We start from the raw sequence: 18033 nt of genomic DNA, 5'->3' as shown, positions 1-18033 counted from the left end.
TACCAGTGGATAAACATAGGGCCAAAATATAGGCTGGGTAAGGGTCCACTTTATTAGAGGGTGGGGTGGAAATCTGGGGAGGCAGTCCAGGGTGCAACCCTGTTACCATGAGGGGGAAAACTGAGGTTAAATTGTAGGTTGTGCTTATGGGAAGAGATTTTTTTTGTTTCTCTATCCCTATGGTCCAGACCTTGTGAGATTTGCTGGAGCCAATCAGAAGCAGTGGCACAGCAGAACAAACGACATTCTGAACAGTGAGTGGCTGGCCCATGCCCCCCTCTAGAATAGAGTGAGTCTGCTCGTGCAGTTCAGCTAGGGCAGAGGGATATGTGCTTCCTTATGGGTCATGCTCTCTCGGGAATGATCAGTCCCAGAGCTCCTTGTGCCATTTATTTATTTATTTATTGCATTTTTATACCGCCCAATAGCCGAAGTTCTCTGGGCGGTTTACAAAAATTAAAGCCTAGGCAAGAAGGAGAGGCCAGCTGGTGGGAGGACGAAAGCTCCACAATAAACTTAGAACCATGTGAGGCAGTCAGTGCTGCTTGCAGGACTTACAGGCCCAAAACATATGTGAGTGACGCCACAATCCTATGCATGTTTAGACTGGAAAAAAGTCCTAAAAGTCCCAACACTCCCCACCATGCTGCTGGAGGTTCCACGTGGACCTACGGCCCAATCGGAGGCCACCCGGAGAACCTTCAGTGTGGTGGGACCCCGTCTATGGAATTCCCAGCCTCAGGGGGTCATGGAGGCACCAACACTGCGCTGTTTCCAACGCCACCAGAAAGCATCTTTATTTCAGGAAGGCTTCCTTGACTGACTCGCCACGGTTTTATCAGAATTTTGTTGCTTTTTTAAAAAAAGAAAAATGGTAATAATTTGTAATATGGTGTTTTATTCTTTTATCCCGTTCTGTGTCTTTCATTGTTCATCACTCCAGAATCTGTCTACATGTAGAGTGGTATATAAATGTTGTAAATAAATAGAACAAATAAACATGCATAGAATTGTGCCCTAAATGTCTAGTTCACACACGCCTGTCTAGTTGAAATGTTAAGAACCATAAGAAAGGAGCACCTTGAAATTACCTACCTGGACAACAAACTGAGCAGGCACACAGGTCAGTTTCCCCCCACTATGCTGAGCTGTATTGTATTTCCATTTCAATTACAGAAAATAATTACTATAATTTAAATAGAAAAACAATTATTTCTATCCTTGCATCTCTCTCTCTCTCTCTCTAAGCTTATGCAGATTTGTGTCATCTTTTGTCCATTTTTTTGATGATGCATTTCCTTTACTTTCCTTTTTTGTGTGTGTGTGGGGGGGGTGTTGAGAGGGGGCAGTTGAGAGCCAGTGTGGTGTAGTGGCTACAGTGTTGGTCTGGGAGTATAGGCGTGCGCAGCACATTTCATTAGGTGGTTCGGCCAGGGATTTTTTTTTTAAGGTAAACATTGATTGAATATATAGTAATAAAGGACTTTTTTTCATTCATCAAACAAACAAAATAAACAAAAACTGAAGTAAACTGTATTTTTTTAATTAACAAATAATCTGTACTGCACTGCTGTAATTATTTGATTGGGACTGAAGTAGAGGAGCACGAATTTTACTGTACTTATTGTCTTTAAATATGGTTAAATATTCTGTTTCTACAATTCTTTTTCTCCTGTCTTTTTTTCATCCTCTCTTCATTTTCAGGCTGCATCCTATGCACATTTACCTCAGAGTAAGTTTGATTGATCTAAGTGGGGCTTACTTCTGAGTAGACGTACATAGGACTGTGCTGCAGCTCTGTTTTAAAGTGACACAAGAGACACATATACCATGTTTACCAAAAGAACGGCTTGAAAAAAGGGGGTTGGACACCCTAAAATAAGCAAGGGCAGATAGGAATTGTTTTAGCAAGCATTCTGAAAAAGGTGCTGCTGAATGAACCCTTCTTAGCCAGGAGGTCCGGGGGGGGGGCATTGCAGTTCTCCCTGCTTCCCCCTTCCTTTTCTCTTGCTAGAGTCCAGACTGGGGTGGGCGGTGGGGCAGCAATGAGGAGAGAAGGCACGTAAACATACAGCTTCCCTCTGTCTTTCTGTTAGATCAATGTTCTTTTCACCCAAGGACGAGATCCAAACAGCCCTTAAGCACGACTCCACCATTCCAGCGACAGAGGGTTCAAAAGCGCTTTATTGATTAGTAATCAAGGCCTGGTCTCTTCAAAGGGAGCAATCAGACAAAAGACATTGGGAATATGGTACAGTATTAAAGCTTTCAAGGGGCAGGGCCCAGTAGCAGCATTAACCAATCAGAATGTAACACCAGAGCTCTCTCTCTTTCATGGAATGGTGGAGTTGTGCTTAAGGGCTGTTTGGATCTCGTCCTTGGGTGAAAAGAACATTGATCTAACATTTCTCCCAAACATTACAGTACCTGCAGGGCTGATGACGAGAGGAGGGCAGCATCTCCGAAGGGGGGAGGGCCCCAATCCGCAGCTCCCTGCACTCTTACTACTTACAGAAACAGTCCCCTCCTCGGCTCCACCACGTGCTACTTCCTGGCCCCAGCGTGGCTGCTGCTCCCACCTTGTACAGCAACTGTCGCTAGAGGTCAGGTAGAGCAGCTGGGAGCAGGGAGCGGCTAAGTGAGTGAAAGAGTGAGCGAGTGAGCAAGCTGGGGGTGGGCAGTGGCTGCACAGGTGAAAAAAGCCTTCTGGAGGAGGAGCGGGGTGGGGAGCAGCTGAATTTGTCGCTCTTTCCTACAGCTAGCTACTGCAACTGTAACATGGCAGCAGCAGTGGATTAGGGTGTTCAACTGAACCCTTTGAACCTGTTGTCCACACGCCAATGACTGGGAGTCAGGAGATCCAGGTTTTAGTCCCTGCTCAGCTATGGTACTTCACTGGGTGACTTTGGGTCAAAATCCTTCTTCCCTGACCTGTAGCTTTCTATGTGCAGGGATTTTTCTCCTTTCTGAAGTAATATAGTCTGGACCACATGTTAACTATGACCTGCTGCTTCTGAGAACTCAGCTACAGGGAGAAAAGTATTTATGGAATGTATTCGTCATAACGAGATAGTTTTGTTTCTTTAAATGTTAACATCAGACTTTGATGCATTACAGCGACTTCGGAAGCATGAAACGGGATCATCTCAATCGTGTTATTTGTTTGTTCCCCAAGCATGAAAGAAGGAACGTGTCACTCACCTGCTCAGGGTATTTACTGCCAACTATTTCTGCAACGGTGTTAAAGGAATCAGCTTGAGGATAGGTTTTGGCTCCCATCTTCAGAGTCACAATGATCTTGGTGCCCCGAGAAGACATTCGCGCCATCATTTCAGCATCTTCCACTGAAATGCAGGCTGTGGGAATCTTGGGTACATCAGATGTGTATGACTGTATTCCAGTGTGGGGGCTGTATGGAACAACAACAAAAATAAACAGTTTACCCAATAGCAGGGATGCGCGAGAATTTCATTCGGCCTACATTTTAAAGCAGTGACCTAGTCTGCATCTCCCAGAGTAATGTGTGGATTGGAACACATTTATCCTCTGAATTTAACCATTCTACAGACTTTGCGATGAAGTTCTCGCCCTTCCCTAATATCAAAATGTGTATAAAATGCATATTTCACACTAAAATAATTTAGAAATCTGTATTTTGAGAGAAAACACATTTAAAATGCATATTTTGTTAGAAAGACATGTACTTAAATTTATATTTAAAGATGATTTTTTATGCAGATTGATTTATTAAAAATCACAAATTAATGCAGAACTGGAACAGAATGGACTTATGGATGGACCCATGAGAAACTGGGAAGTACTGGAAAGAGACTGATATAATCTATCCCTATGCAATACATAAAACACGTCGCTCTGTAGTTCATTTTAATGACTGGGGTAAAATCTGCACTGGAACCCGCGTTGTATCTGAGGGCTTGTCTATATGCCCTGTTTATCCCATCTGGCTGCGCAGTGGTGCTGCGTCGTTTATATGATGCAGCCGCCAACTCGCAGCCACATTGGGCTTCTCCCCCTAAAACTGCGATTTTTTGCGGTGTCAATTTACCACAATTTTTAAAGTTGCTCCGAGGTCTCCACATTCTTTACTCCATCTGTTGGTGGTGGCCTTGCTTTGGGTTGAGCCAGTGGGCCTTCCTGGGGGCGGATCAAAGTCCAGCTAAGTGCATCAGGGCAGGGGATGGGCTCAATGAACCAATGGCCACCAGTGCTGTGGCTTTTCCGGTTAGATAGCCCGCACTCCCTCCTGCCATCAGGATTAATCGTTCCCACCCCACAGCTGCAATGCTGCTGGGTTTCGTGGGAACCAAGCATCAAAATGGAGTCGTAAAGACACCCCCCAAGCTAGTATTTTTCTTTTCTTTTCCAAATGCAATAGCTGCTCTGTGGGCTCATGTTAATGCAGAGGAAGGGAACCTCTGGCCCATGGGCCTAACATGGCCTTATGGAGGTTCCCACTCTGGCCTGCAGAGAGTTGGTCAGATTACCTATTGAATGCCTGTTTAAAGAAGAAGGTCTTAACCTGGCACATAAATGTATGCAATGAAGACACCAGGCAGATCTCCTTGGGAAGGGCATTCCAGAGATGGGGGCAAGCCACTACTGAGAAGGCTGTTTCCCAGGTAGCCAACTGTCACACCGTTGTGGGCAGTGGTGGCATCCAGAGAAGAGCCTCTGAAGATGATCTTAGCAATCAGGCAGCAAGGCCATCCTTCAGAAAGAATGGTCCTAAGCTGTTCAGTGCTTCAAGGTCAGCCCTGACACTTTCAACTGGGCCCGGAAACTGACTGTCAATCACTTGACGCCACACTGGAATAATATCTTCAAAACGGCCAGTTAAAACCTAAATAAATTATTATTTATTTAAAGAAGATTTGCATTACGAATTGGTTTTTTTTAAAAAAAGGTTCTGCATGAAATAGCTGTTCTTACTCAGTTTATACATTTCTGACATGAACAATTCATAGGCAGTAATAGTCCAATCTTCCTGTCTTCCCAGAAGTAAGCCCCATTGAGTTAAATGGGACCTAGTCTGAAGTAAGTGTGTATGGCAGGTGTGGGGAACCTGTGACCCTCCAGATGGTGCTGGACTACAACTCCCATCATCCATAACCACTGGCCATGCTGGATGGGGCTGATGGGAATTAGAGTCCAGCAACATTGGGAGGGCCACAGGTGCTCCCCCGGTGTATAGAATTGAAGCCTAAAAACACAGATAAACACATTGGACCTGTTCAGACGACATACTAAGCCATGGCTAGGCCGCTAAGCCTTTTGTTAGTGAGCATGTTTAAACTGTAGTTATGTAGTGATCGTGGTTAGGAATGGTTCCCATGATACACCAAGCCATAATATTTAGTTCAAAATACTTAACCATCATAGTTTAGCATGTTGTCTGAATAGGGTCACTCACTTGGAGAGCGAGGTTAGAAAAGTCTTTGTTGGTTATTATGAGAAGTAACTGACTGGACACTCCCTGCCTCCCCAAATGCGGCAGCCCCACTAGTGAGGAAAGCTGGCAACACTGGATAGCAAATATTGCCTCAGATGTACTGTGGGCTGTCATAGCTATGCTTCTAACTAACATGCCCTGTAACAGAATTAAAGCTTAGAATGGTTATCTATTTCCTCATTTAAATTTGATTTGATCCCCATGAATTGCAAATTGAACAGATATTGATACGACTGATGTGCCGTTATCTGATTACCACATCTTTATCAAGTAGCTCATGAAACAAAATGAAACTTAAACCTTGGGGCGACAGCTAAGAAATAAACAGTATTTTTCTAAAAATGCAATTATTACGTAACAACACAACTTAACAATGTCAAAGCTAGTTTCTGTCACTCCTGAGAGAGAAGCTGTGTATTTATTGCTGGTCAAACAACCTTTGCAGTACAATGAAGCAGAACAACTAGCTAAAACACTGAAAATGGATGAAAATAGTTTCTTTGCTTTTTTAGCCATTCATTGCTGCATCTCAGAGTCCTAACCTTGAAATCCTCTATTAACAGAAATATTGATTCTTGGAAGTAAATATTTAGATGCTGCTTTTCAGACAACAAAGCTGCTCAGCAACATAATGAAATAAAATATCCCTTTCAAATGCAACAGAAGCCCTTTCTGGAGAGTCCATTATAATCTTCTACTCATGTTCCTTCATCCCGAATAAATCAGGGCTATTATTTCTGTTCTGTTCACAGCAGCATCTTAATGCTATACGTTATATTGGATTTCCTACATAGAGGGATATCCCTTTTGTGTACAACACGTTGGTCTGATTCAGGCATAAAGCTTAATCATGGTTTAGTATTACGGGAGGTTGCAGCAAGCCTTGTACATTCTTCCGCGCCCTCTCTTCCTTACGGCACAAGGGGCGAAGACTGAAAGTGTCTGCTTTTGATTTTGAATAAACCAAAGTTTCCCATTACATCTGAAGCTGGTAAACTGTGGTTTAGGCTAGATCTACACTATGGCTTTATAGCAGTATTGAAGTGCACTGATAACTGTTGGGGCGCATTACTCATTCCAGATACCATTTTCATAGTATTAATTCCTGCTTTTTATTCCACATTATCCAAATACCACAACAAATGTCACTGTGTGTCCTACAAGGTAATGCACAAGAGGGATATAGTGTTCAGATGATGGTATCATCATATTTTGAGCATCATCAGATGAGCATTTCATCGCACGCTCTTTACCGGCCACTCACAGATTTTCATGGGTCCTTTTCACCAGGCCATCTGCCTACTGTGCACCTCCCACTCCTTCTGCTCGTTTTTCTGTCACAAAGAAAGACCTGGAAAGTCTGATTCATTTGTTTGTGATGAAGCTTGCCGCCATTTCCTGCAGTGTGCAGGGGAAGCAGCGTGATAAAAACAGCTACTGAATGGGCCATGTCATCGTTGCTTGCTTCCTCTTTCTTCCCAGTGTGAAGACAGAGGAAGCTGTTCATCCCTATTGTTGGACAAGAGCAGGAGACAAAATGACAGGAGGGAAACACGATTCCCCCTCCCCCCATCTGATGATGCTCTTTGACATACGGTGTAGATCTGGCCAGTCTAACTGAGGTCAGTTAACAAACTAAGGGTGCAATCCTACACGTTTAGACAGAAAAAAGTCCTACAACTCCCAGCATGCCCAATCCGGCATGGCTGACTGAGGAACGCTGGGAGTTGTAGGTGTCCCCCCCCCACATTTAAACTTGCATAAGATTGCACCCTAAAATCAGAAAGCCTGAGTTAATCCTGGTTTTTTTATACCAACTGGTTTGATATGTCTTTGCTTTCTGGTTGTTCTAATGTATAATACTGGTTTTACAGCATAATTCAGGAGTAAATCCCATTGTATTCAATGGGGGCATACTCCCAAGTACATGTGCATAGACGCAGGCTTAGCCAATGAAAGGAGCTTAAATGTTACATTAACCTGGGGGCATCACTCTCTCTTCCTTGTGGGGAGTAAATGTCAATCCAACAATCCCTTTCTGGCACCACTCACACGTTTTGCTTTTATCATGGCAGCTTTTTAAAAACAATGTTCAGAGAACATGTTCTACAAGTGCAAGTGTGGTGGATAACTGGTGAATGCTATACATTTGATTCATCTTTTTACTTGGGTTTGATTCATCTTTGCTCACTTAAACTTAGACCTAGAAAATTCTTGCCCTTTCAGCTCCAGTTTCTTTTTACCTTTCTAATCTTGGTTTCTGTTGCTGTCAGCACAAAGGACTAAGGTGCTCCCTTGTATCTTTGCATCTCTCTAGTAGGATTAAGGTAAGGCAATGCTTTGATAAGGACTGAGTCCATGTAAGAAGAAGTTAGAAAGAAATAATGTTTGGACAGAAGAAATATTTTTGTGGTTCAAAGAGATTCATCATAAAGTTAAGAGATGTAAAAGAGGAACTTTAAACATGATCAATTGTTTAAAATGCTGAGAAAGGAAGTATATTTTATTTCTGGTTTATATCTTGAAACTTAAATAATCCATTGTTGAAAAATGCCATTCAAAAACTCTTTACAAGTTAGTGATCTTTGTTGACTCATGAAAATCTAGAGTATAAATGTAAGACTGTGAACCCATAGAAGTCAGGATGCAGAAGAAACATCTAGAACTACTTCTTCCCGACTGATATCTGGGAAAACTTTATAATACTGTGGTAAGGTACTGGATTTAAGACTTTCTCCATATTTTTCCCATTGGTAGTGTGCTCCATTTCCTTTATTAAAAAATGGTTTATTATGTTATGTTTTTCATGCCATTTACTTCTTTTGAGGACTAAAGCAAATATAGCCAACAAGGAATTTGTCTCTTGGGTTCTTTTAAAAGGTAATGTCAGTATATCTGATATTACCTTTAAAGAACAGTGAACTCCCTTCAGAGGAGATTTTACATTGCCTAGTTATCAGAGCCACTTAAAAGCTGATATAAATACTGGGCATGTGAAAACTTATCTATAAGAGGAAATCAGCAAGACAAGGTGTTTGTTTTTTTATTATATATTTTTTATTATTATTAGATTATTTAAATAAAGCTCATGGTTGCTGATCTTGGAATGTCTTCTTAATAAAAACCTGACCCAAAGATATGTTCTCTGATTACGTTGCTTCAGAAAGGAAAGGCAATCTGGAGTAGTTGATGATTCCGAAGTTAGAAACAGGATATAAAGCTTTTGTATTCTGTAACTCAAAACTACATGATTATGTAACACACGTGCTACGATGGCCTTCCACAGAATTTTGATGCCACAGGAATCAAAGGTAGCCCATCCTTAACAAAGGTTGGAGGCAACAACTTTTCTGTGATCAGCTGAACAGAACAGAATGCTATTTTCATATGCGTTCTATTATTGAATAAACCGTTTCTTCTTTGGTGTAATCTGGAAGAGAACAAACCAGACTGAAAGGTTCTTTTCTCTTTTTTTTCTTTTTGCCCTGAGGAAGGACTTGCTTGTCTGAAATGCATCAGATATCAACTTGGCAATAAATCATTTCCTACACCTTCTGAGTACAAGAAGGAGACAGTATATCACTTTGCTTTTAAAATATTTCTGAGGGAAGCAACAGATATTTCTATGCAGGAAGCTTCTTACACTACAAAGGATATTTCTTCAAACAGAAAGTAAATTTGTGTCCCACTTTGTAGTCCCTTCAAGCTTGCAGGGGAAGCTGATAGCAATATAAAGGCAGGAAAGCAGATGAAGGCAGGAAATAAGTAGGGCCTTGGATAGTTCCAAGTGGGTCCCTGCTGGCTGGACCTCTGTCCTACTAGGACAATAGGATGATGTTGTCTCAGCAGGGGGCTAGAGCCAATCGAAGCCCTATGTATGCTGACAAGACCTATGGCCAGCTCTGCTCTTCCTGGAGGAGCAGACTGGATTGCAAAAGTGCCATCATCTGATTTTGGAGCATGAGAATTCTGCAAAGCTGAGGAGGTGGAAATTTTGCCAGGAACTCATTCTCTGATGGCAAGCCTGTGTCCTCTGATTGGAAAGGCCCTGAATAAGACACTAGTTGTGCTATGCCCAAGGAAGAAGCATGTCCCTTGTCTTCACCAGAATCCTCGGCTGCACACTAGAAGGCATGAGAGCTGTTGGGGGTGGGTGGGTAGAATAATGATTGTTAACCTTTCCAAACTGAGTGTAAGGACATCAATTGCTGGGTCACAATTAGGGTGGAGAAATCCATAATGGATTCAAATGAGTTCAGATTCCACAGTGGACCAGTTTTTCCTGAGACATGAGGATTCTGCAGTCCATTTTATTTATTTATTCATTTACTTATTATTTTGGGGGGATTTGTGCTAATACATGTTAGTGCAAGTGTGCACCAGCATTAATTCAATATTGTCGTCAATGCAAGTGCACATTCATGGTTATTTGCATTAACTAATGCACATTTGTACAAGTATGCATTAGCGATAATGCAACTCACATTAATACATGTTAGCACTAATGCAAAGCAGTGCAACTGGGACGAAATTCTGGTTAAAAAAGAAATGTGATTCTGTCAATGAGCGAAGAACAGAACAAAAGACACCTGGCAATTTATGAAACATAGACGGAATAAATCTAACAAAATCTGTACACCCGTAATCACAATATATCGGTGTTCCACTTTCCATAGCCACTGACAGTTCAGTTGGGTGGGATGCATGAAAGGGACTTTTCAGTTGCAGTGCTCAGGTGAGAAAACTCCCCACCCAGGGAGGCCCAATTGAGCCCCTCTTTACTGGCATTTTGACGGAATGGTTAAAACCAGTTTTTTCGTTTCACCTTTTGTTTTTATTTGATCACACAAACAGATAAACACACATTTCCAATTTTATCGGCTCTTATACTTTTTATCGATTGTATATTGTTTTAGTTAATATTCTCTTGTCAATTGTTTTGGTAGGAGTGGGGGGACAAACAATCAGATATAAATATTTAAACAGACAGACATTGTCAGTACAACTAAATCAGACCAATGGTCCATGTAGGCTTGCAGGTGCCTTATACCAGGTCAGACCATCTAGTCCAGTATTGACATCTGTAACCTCAAGGCTGGATTACTGCAATGCGCTGCCCTTATAGTTGCTCCTGAAGCTGGAGCTAGTACAGAATGCAGCAGTTGTCGGGAACTGATCCTTTTCAGCATGTAATTCCTTTGCTGAGGGAACTGCACTGGCTGCCTATTCGTTACCGGGCCAGGTTTAAGGTTCTAGTACTAGTGTACAAAGCCATAAACAACTTGGGACCAGGATACATGAGAGAGCGCCTTCTCCTCACTAAACTGCCTGGCCACTGAGATCATCTGAGGGGTATGCTCCAGGTGGTTCCACATGAACCTATGGACTGCTTGGAGTCCACCAGGAGAAGCACCTTCAGTGTTATGGCTCCCTTCTTATGGAACTCCCTGCTGTTGGACGTCAGGCAGGTGCCAACATTGAATTGTTTTTGGCACCTCCTAAAAACATTATTGTTCTAAGATGTTTTCCCGGAATGACCAGCCAAAAAAACATGTTGCATCAGCTTGTATGGGTCTTTTTCTGTGATCAATGTTGACACAAATTCACTTCCACCATTTCCACGGTCTGCTGACTCCCTTAAATGCACCAGCATAGTAACCTTGTCGCTACATGGACATGCCGTTGGTTAAGAGAAGAGGTGAGTAAACAGCACCACAGTTAATTAAGAAGCATCACAATGTACTTTAGCAAAGCAGCTAAAAATCAAAGCTTTTGAACCAGCGCAATCAATAGAAACAAGGAACCCAGACCTTGAACTAGCTGGCTGCTTCCAAAACAAGATGAATTCTTCTTTCATTCCTCAGACCCCCTTGCTCGGCGAGGCCACTGAAGATCAAGCATAATATTTAATCTACAATTGTTTGGGGCCATAGAAGAAAGAGAAAACAGCACATTGAGCATATTAGTCAGGAAATAATTTTAGCTTTTATTGTTATGATGTGTGATTAAGAGCAACGCAACTGAGGCTGCTTCTACTGTGTGGCATTTGAGTATGATTAGCCTTATGACTTCACTATTGTCAGATTTCCACTGTTGCTATGTGAACAAAACAAGACAGAAACCCAGCAAAACAAAACAGATTAATCATAAAAATGGCAGCAGTTGGCAGGGGCTCAGGGACAGGTGTACCAACCATGAAGAGTCACTTGTTCACTATCCAAAATGAGCTAAATTTCAGCTGTAGCGCCCTGCATATTTTATATATGTCTCTGGACGTGGATCTGATATCACCCACACCCAAAATTTTCAATAATCACAAGAGGCTGGATTAAGACATGGGATGCTTAACATGTCTGGGATTTTGCTCTCCAGTTTGATATTTGCTTGCTTCCCTATTTCATGCTCTCCTGGATGGTTTGCACCTATCTTTTCAAGAAGCAACAAGAAAAATACAGACAGCTACTTTTTTTCTTTTTGCAAATGTATGCAACAGATGGGGCTGTATCTCATCTGCAAAGTCCACAAATATTGGACAAAGATAATTTGTGAAAGTCAGCGATATTGGATTAATCTCAAGAAATAAAAAAAGGATGTGTGTTTGTCCATCCATCTTTCTATCTGCCCATCAGCACCATAGTGCCAAGACAGTGAACCCTTGCCTTGTTTTGCTTTTAAAATGCATTAATTAATTGTAATTCATTTTAATGTGTCCATGTGGTTTAAGCTAGCAGTGTGTCTTCAGTCACTAGGGACAGACTTCCACAACCAGCTTTATTTATTTATTTTAACAGTTTTATCCCACCCTTTAGTCAAGAAGGCTCTCAATGCAGCTTACAAAAATATTTCTTAAGCTTTGAAGTCCATTCAAGGGGGGTGCAGAATTGTTTGGGAGCGGGGGCCATATTGCACCCCACTCCACACCCCATGGGCCCCTCAATTTGACATCACACCTCTGTTTTCTGTTTTGCTTTTCTTCATACTGAAAGCAGAAAAAGCCCACACTGCCTGGCACTCCCGCTGCTGCAGCAAGCCTACGGGACAGCCCGAGTGCTGGGACATGGGTGAGTCCTGCCGTCTCTCTCATCTCCGCTGCCATTTAATCTTCGATCTCAGAGTGGAAATAATACTGGGGGTTGCGCTGCGAACACACGCCAGCAGGGTGATCTGTCCTGTTTATCTCCAGTCTCAGATCAGAGATAGCAGGGGAGCTGTCCTCTGAGAGATTTCCTCCAGGGGGCGCAGCTTGGGGCCTAAGCCACACCCCTGGAAGAATCCCAGTGGGTGGCACAGGCTGGAATGGGATGCCCCATTGGCCAGATTAGGTTCTGGGACCCTGCCATATAGCTTGAAGCCAGAGAGATTAGTAGGCCAAATGACAGAGTTATAAGCCTGCCCCTCCTTCTACTGTGAGGCAGGGGAATAGTGTGGACATACCACATTCAAGGAGATGTACGGATGCACCATGGCAGGGACCATGCCTAAGGAGTGCCTGGGGTAATGGCTTCACTCGGACCAGGCAGGGATCATGTGTCCAACTCTGACAGCTTTGTAAGCTTGCTTGAAGACTACACTATATCAAACTAAGGACTATTCCAGGTCCATTTGCTAGTTCTTTCATAATTTACTCCAAAAATTGATGTTTCCAACATTTGTCTGCATATCCCTTACAATTCCTCTTGAGTTGTAAAGAGCTTGTATTAATACCAAGAACGGCCGATATTCAGGGGAAAGGGCTGGAGGATAAATTGATTTTTTCTTTCACTTGAGGTTTAGGCTTAGGATTTTTTTTTTCATTCTTTCCAACAGGTGTCGGCTATACAGTAAACTCTTGGTTAAATTTAAATACCCTGGGAAAACTATGATTCAGTGGAACAACAGCTTGAATGACAAATGGTACATTGTAACAGATGGCAGTTGCTGAAGCAAGTGACAGCATTGATGTCTCGTTCTGGATTTGCTATATTCAGTTTTATTTACCTCTTCATTAATTATTACAAATCTAAACAAATCTGCATGCATGATTAAGTTTCAAACTGTACATTTCAGGGAAGCTTGAGCTAATTAGCAATGGACCCAACTTGGTCATCTGAATGCAGACAACTTCACGCTATATTTTTCAGACATGGGATAATTCTAGTGAGTCACTCCTAGAATAGTTTTATGTGGAAATAAGAATGCCCGAAAATGTCGTTTGGTTTATATTGTTTAGCTAATTGATCTGACTAGCACTTCCTGGACTAATACATGGATTGGAATACTGTTATCCTTCCATTTTTCTCCAGATTTTGCAATATAGGACTCCCTATAGTTCTCAGGACTCTAACCACCAGCATCCTCAGTTTCATCTCCACTGCCTCCATTTCTGGGAAATGGTGTCCCCTCCATTACTGAATGAGCAGTGTTCTTTCCAAGGGTAAGTAAGGCGTTTGCAGTAAGAAAAGCCCTGTGGGTCCCAAATCCCCAATACATGTAAGTCCCCTCATGCACGAAGAACAGTACAGCTACTGGGAGATTATTTATTTATATATTCAATTTGTACCCTGACTTTCCACCAAGAAAATGATGCTCAAGACTAGAACCAACCCTGAGGCTGTGTGACCAACTCTTGGAGAAGGCGGTGTAGAATCTCTTCCTTCTGCCTTTCCCCATCTACAAGTTTGTTGACAACTAGAATCCAAAAGGTCTGTTCTGTCCTGAGGAAGCTGTATTTCCTGTGGACTCAAACACTCTCCCCTCTTCCTCTCCTCTCCTGTTTCCTTTTGCAGTGTCCTTTCCTTCTGAGCTACCAGTCAGCTGACAGGGTGGTGGGGAACCTGCACCTGTTTCCAGTTTATTTATTTTATTTATTTATTAAATTTATATACCGCCCTATAGTTGAAGCTCTCTGGGCAGTTTACAAAAATTAAAAAACAGTGGACATTAAAAAGTATACAAAATTTAAAACCATCAAGAATATAAAAACAGTATAAAACAGCATCCATTTTAAACAACAATTCTGGAGTCCATTAAAAAACAAACAAACTTAGCATATGTTGTTAAATGCTGTTGTGCTACACTGTGGTTTGGATTTTGGGGTTGACCACAGAAGAACCTATTAACCCTTCCTGAATTATTAAACTGATTCATGGATACCCTCAATGTTCTCTATCTAAGCCCATTTTCCCCAACCTGGTATCCCCCCTGCAAATGTGTTGGACTACAACTCCCATCTATCCCAGACAGAAAGGTTAAGGATGATGGGAGTTGTAGTAAAAATGGAAGGCACTAGTCTGGGGAAAGTTGATTAAGCTAATGCATTGCCCTTGCTATCTATTTATTGTTTTATATTGAATGATTTTATCTGTACGCCGCCCTGAGATCCTAGTGATATAGGGCAGGATACAAATGTTTTCAATAAATAAATAGATCAAATGTCCAACATTCGTATGATCTTTCCATTCTACTTTTTTTAAATCCAGTTTCATTACCAAAAGATAAAAAGCAGTCCTTTTACACAGACACTCTGAAGTAAGTTCCATTGAACTCAGACATGCATAGGATTGCACTTTAATACATTATTTTTGAGTCTTCCCAATTTATTCTAAGTATTTCCAACTTAAAAGTTTTTAAACAGTCTTCAAAATGGGCAAATCAAATCAATACCATGCTTTCTCTAGGAGGCTAAATATCTGAAATTCTGTTTATTGATGTTTATGTCAGTGGTTCTTTTTTAAAGTTTATTTTTGCCAAGATTCTGTTACTCTTGGCCCAAGATGGCATCATTTCGGAGTCTGAAATGTTAACAAATTGGTGCCAAAAAGTTGCTCCTGGGAGAAAATGTGGCTTGCTTAATGGGAGATTAAAAAAAACCAAAAAAAAACAAAACCCACCATAGTTTCTTATAGACCGTAGCAACTCTTTAGTAGGGCCATGCGGGAGCCTCTTCAAAGTAAATGGCAAAATTCCTTTTACTTCAGTGGGACCAAGATTTGGCTCCAACAAGTAAGTGTGAGAATAACATGTGGATTCCAACAGATGATCCATCTATACCGGACTGAAGGCATCCTCTGAACAGTCAGCACTTGAGGAAAGTTTGGAGATCTTTGCCTTGATGTCATGCTTAAAGACAAGGATGATTTTTTTTGCCTCAAATTACGGCGAGCGGAGCAAAATCTACCACCACCCAAAATGGGGCATTTCACTAAACATTCTTGGGGGGGGATGAATGGCTTTGTGACAGGGGTCACCATCAGCAATACCGTATTTCTTCGATTGTAAGACGCCATCGATTCTAAGGCGCACACTAATTTCAGTGCCACCAACAGAAAAAAAAAGCTTTGATTCTAAGAAAAAATAAATTCCTTAGAATATCTTTTATGAGTAGAATTTCTTAGAAATTTCTTAGAAATATCTTAGAAAGCGCTGGGTTTTGGTGCCACTGGGCTGGGAGGGGCTTAGGGGTAAGCAAAAAACCAGGCGCTTACCCTCCCAGCTCCTCTTTGCTCGCATGGCTCGCGGCTGCTGCAGGAACTTCCTCTTTTGGAGGCCTGCCTGCACGAGGAGGAGAGAGACGACTGGAGCTGGAGCTGCCGCGTGAGAGCAGCTTCGGTGGAGCAGCACTTCTTTAGCCTCTGGGCACAGGTTTTTCCACGGGTGTGAGGAGTTCCAGGCGGGACGCGTGCTTCCCAGCGCGGCAGCTGGGGGGGGGACCCGGTGCTTGGGGGGGTGAGCCTCCTGACTCTTGGAGCCGTGTGTCTTCCCGGCGCGGCTGACGAGGACCGGAGCTGCACGGGGCGCACTGTATGCCCCAATCAGCCTGCAAAGCAATTTTAAAAAGCCCTGCTTGCTCAGCTTTCTAAAAGCAATAAAGCTAGAGAGAATGGATGTTTCAGACCCTTTTTTAATAGGATAGAGTCTTTTTGCATCTACCATATTGCTTCGATTCTAAGACACCATCGATTCTAAGACACACTCCATTTTTAGAGCTGTTTATTTAGGGAAAAAACTGCGTCTTAGAATCGAAGAAATACGGTAGTAGCAGCACAGCTTCTTTCTTTCCTTCTAACTTTTCTTCTCCTGTTGCAAATGGCGGAAGAGCTCCTGTCTTGGTGGTCCCATTGTCACTGGATCCCTCCATTGCCTGTTACCCACTTCCTCCTTCCCCACGGTAAGCCTTGATTGTCCTTAGGGAAGGGAAAGGGGTAATAGGCAAAGGAGCAGAGTCAGCTGTACCATTAGGCAGAGTGGTCACCTCAGGCGCCAGGCGCTGGGGAGCAGCAGTGGCTTCCTCCTGAACTCCCAAGCTGTTTCCTTCTATTTGAGGTATGCCACCCAACCTGTCTTTGCCCCCCTAAACTAGCCTGCTGCCTCAGCTGTGATGGAGGAAATAATAATAATAATAATAATAATAATAATAATAATAATATATTTCTTACCCGCCTCTCCGATTGGATCGAGGTGAGGAACAACAGCAAGCATAAAATACATAAAATACTGTTTAAAAACATAGTATACACTGTTAAAATCATCCTAAAAGCATATTAAAAACATCCTAAAATCCCACTGGATAAGCCTGACAGAAGAGATCAGTCTTGATAGCTTTCCTGAATGCTAAAAGACTGTCAAGTTGACGAGTCTCCTCCTCCACTATCCCATCACAAGCGTCAAATTACATTTCAACTGCCAGTCCAGCTGGCTACTGTATATGGGATGGGGAAGGGACACCATCTTGTCCTTCATCTCAGGCATCAAAATGTCTTGGTCTGGCCCTGCGGAGGTTAGGCTAGCACTGTGCCTGTTAAGCGCTAAAGCTGAATGCCCCTTGAGGGTTTCAAGGTATTCAACTTCAATGTTTGATGAATGCAACTGATTTTCGGCCCAAACAAGAAGCCCAGCTCGATATGTAAAGCATTCTCTCATTCTAAAGATGAATTAATTAGAATGTCTAATTCTAGAAACATCCAAGGGCTACTTATGAATAGTGTTAATAAAGAATACAATTTCTTAGAAACCACATGAAGCTGCAGGAAATTCAACTGGGCTCAAGGTAATGCCATTGTACAAAAAGAAGGGGTTACCATCTCTTTGGGCTTTTGTATAGCCAAAGGTAATTGCTTAATGGGGACTGAGCGACAAGGAATGTCGCTTGGCACCTACATTATATGCTTTTAGACGCCAGGTGAAGACCTTTTTATTCTCCCAACATTTTAACAATCTATAAATTTTAAATAACATGGTTTTAAATTTGTAATTTTGCATTGCTGCTGTTTTTATCTGGTTGAGCTTTTTATATTATGGCTTTATATTGTTGTTTTATACTTTGAATGGTTTTAATTTTTGTGAACCGCCCAGAGAGCTCCGGCTATTGGGTGGTATAGAAATGTAATAAATAAATAAATAATAAATAAATAAATAAGGAATGTTCCTAGAATTTGGATTTCAGATCAAATCCTCCCCCCTATTTGGCACTGATTAGGCCTCATCTTAAGTACTGCATCCAATTCTGGACATCACACTTCAAGAAGGATGCAGACAGGCTAGAGTGGGTTCAGAGGAGGGCAACGAGTGTGATCAGGGGTCTGGAA

General features: G+C 42.1%; 1 protein-coding gene across 1 annotated transcript in view; it reads right to left on the bottom strand.

Moving 5' to 3' along the window:
• Window positions 1–18033, bottom strand: part of CPQ (carboxypeptidase Q) — a 216888-nt gene that overhangs the window by 158951 nt on the left and 39904 nt on the right. The window contains exon 4 of the mRNA XM_063130980.1: window positions 3202–3409. Coding sequence (XP_062987050.1) covers window positions 3202–3409 — 208 coding nt within the window. The remainder of the gene's footprint in view (window positions 1–3201; window positions 3410–18033) is intronic.

Source organism: Elgaria multicarinata, chromosome 7 (genome assembly GCF_023053635.1).
Source record: "Elgaria multicarinata webbii isolate HBS135686 ecotype San Diego chromosome 7, rElgMul1.1.pri, whole genome shotgun sequence".
Classification (NCBI taxonomy): domain Eukaryota; kingdom Metazoa; phylum Chordata; class Lepidosauria; order Squamata; family Anguidae; genus Elgaria; species Elgaria multicarinata.
The sequence above is the reverse complement of the archived record's forward strand: the minus strand, read 5'-3'. Positions and strand labels throughout refer to the sequence as shown.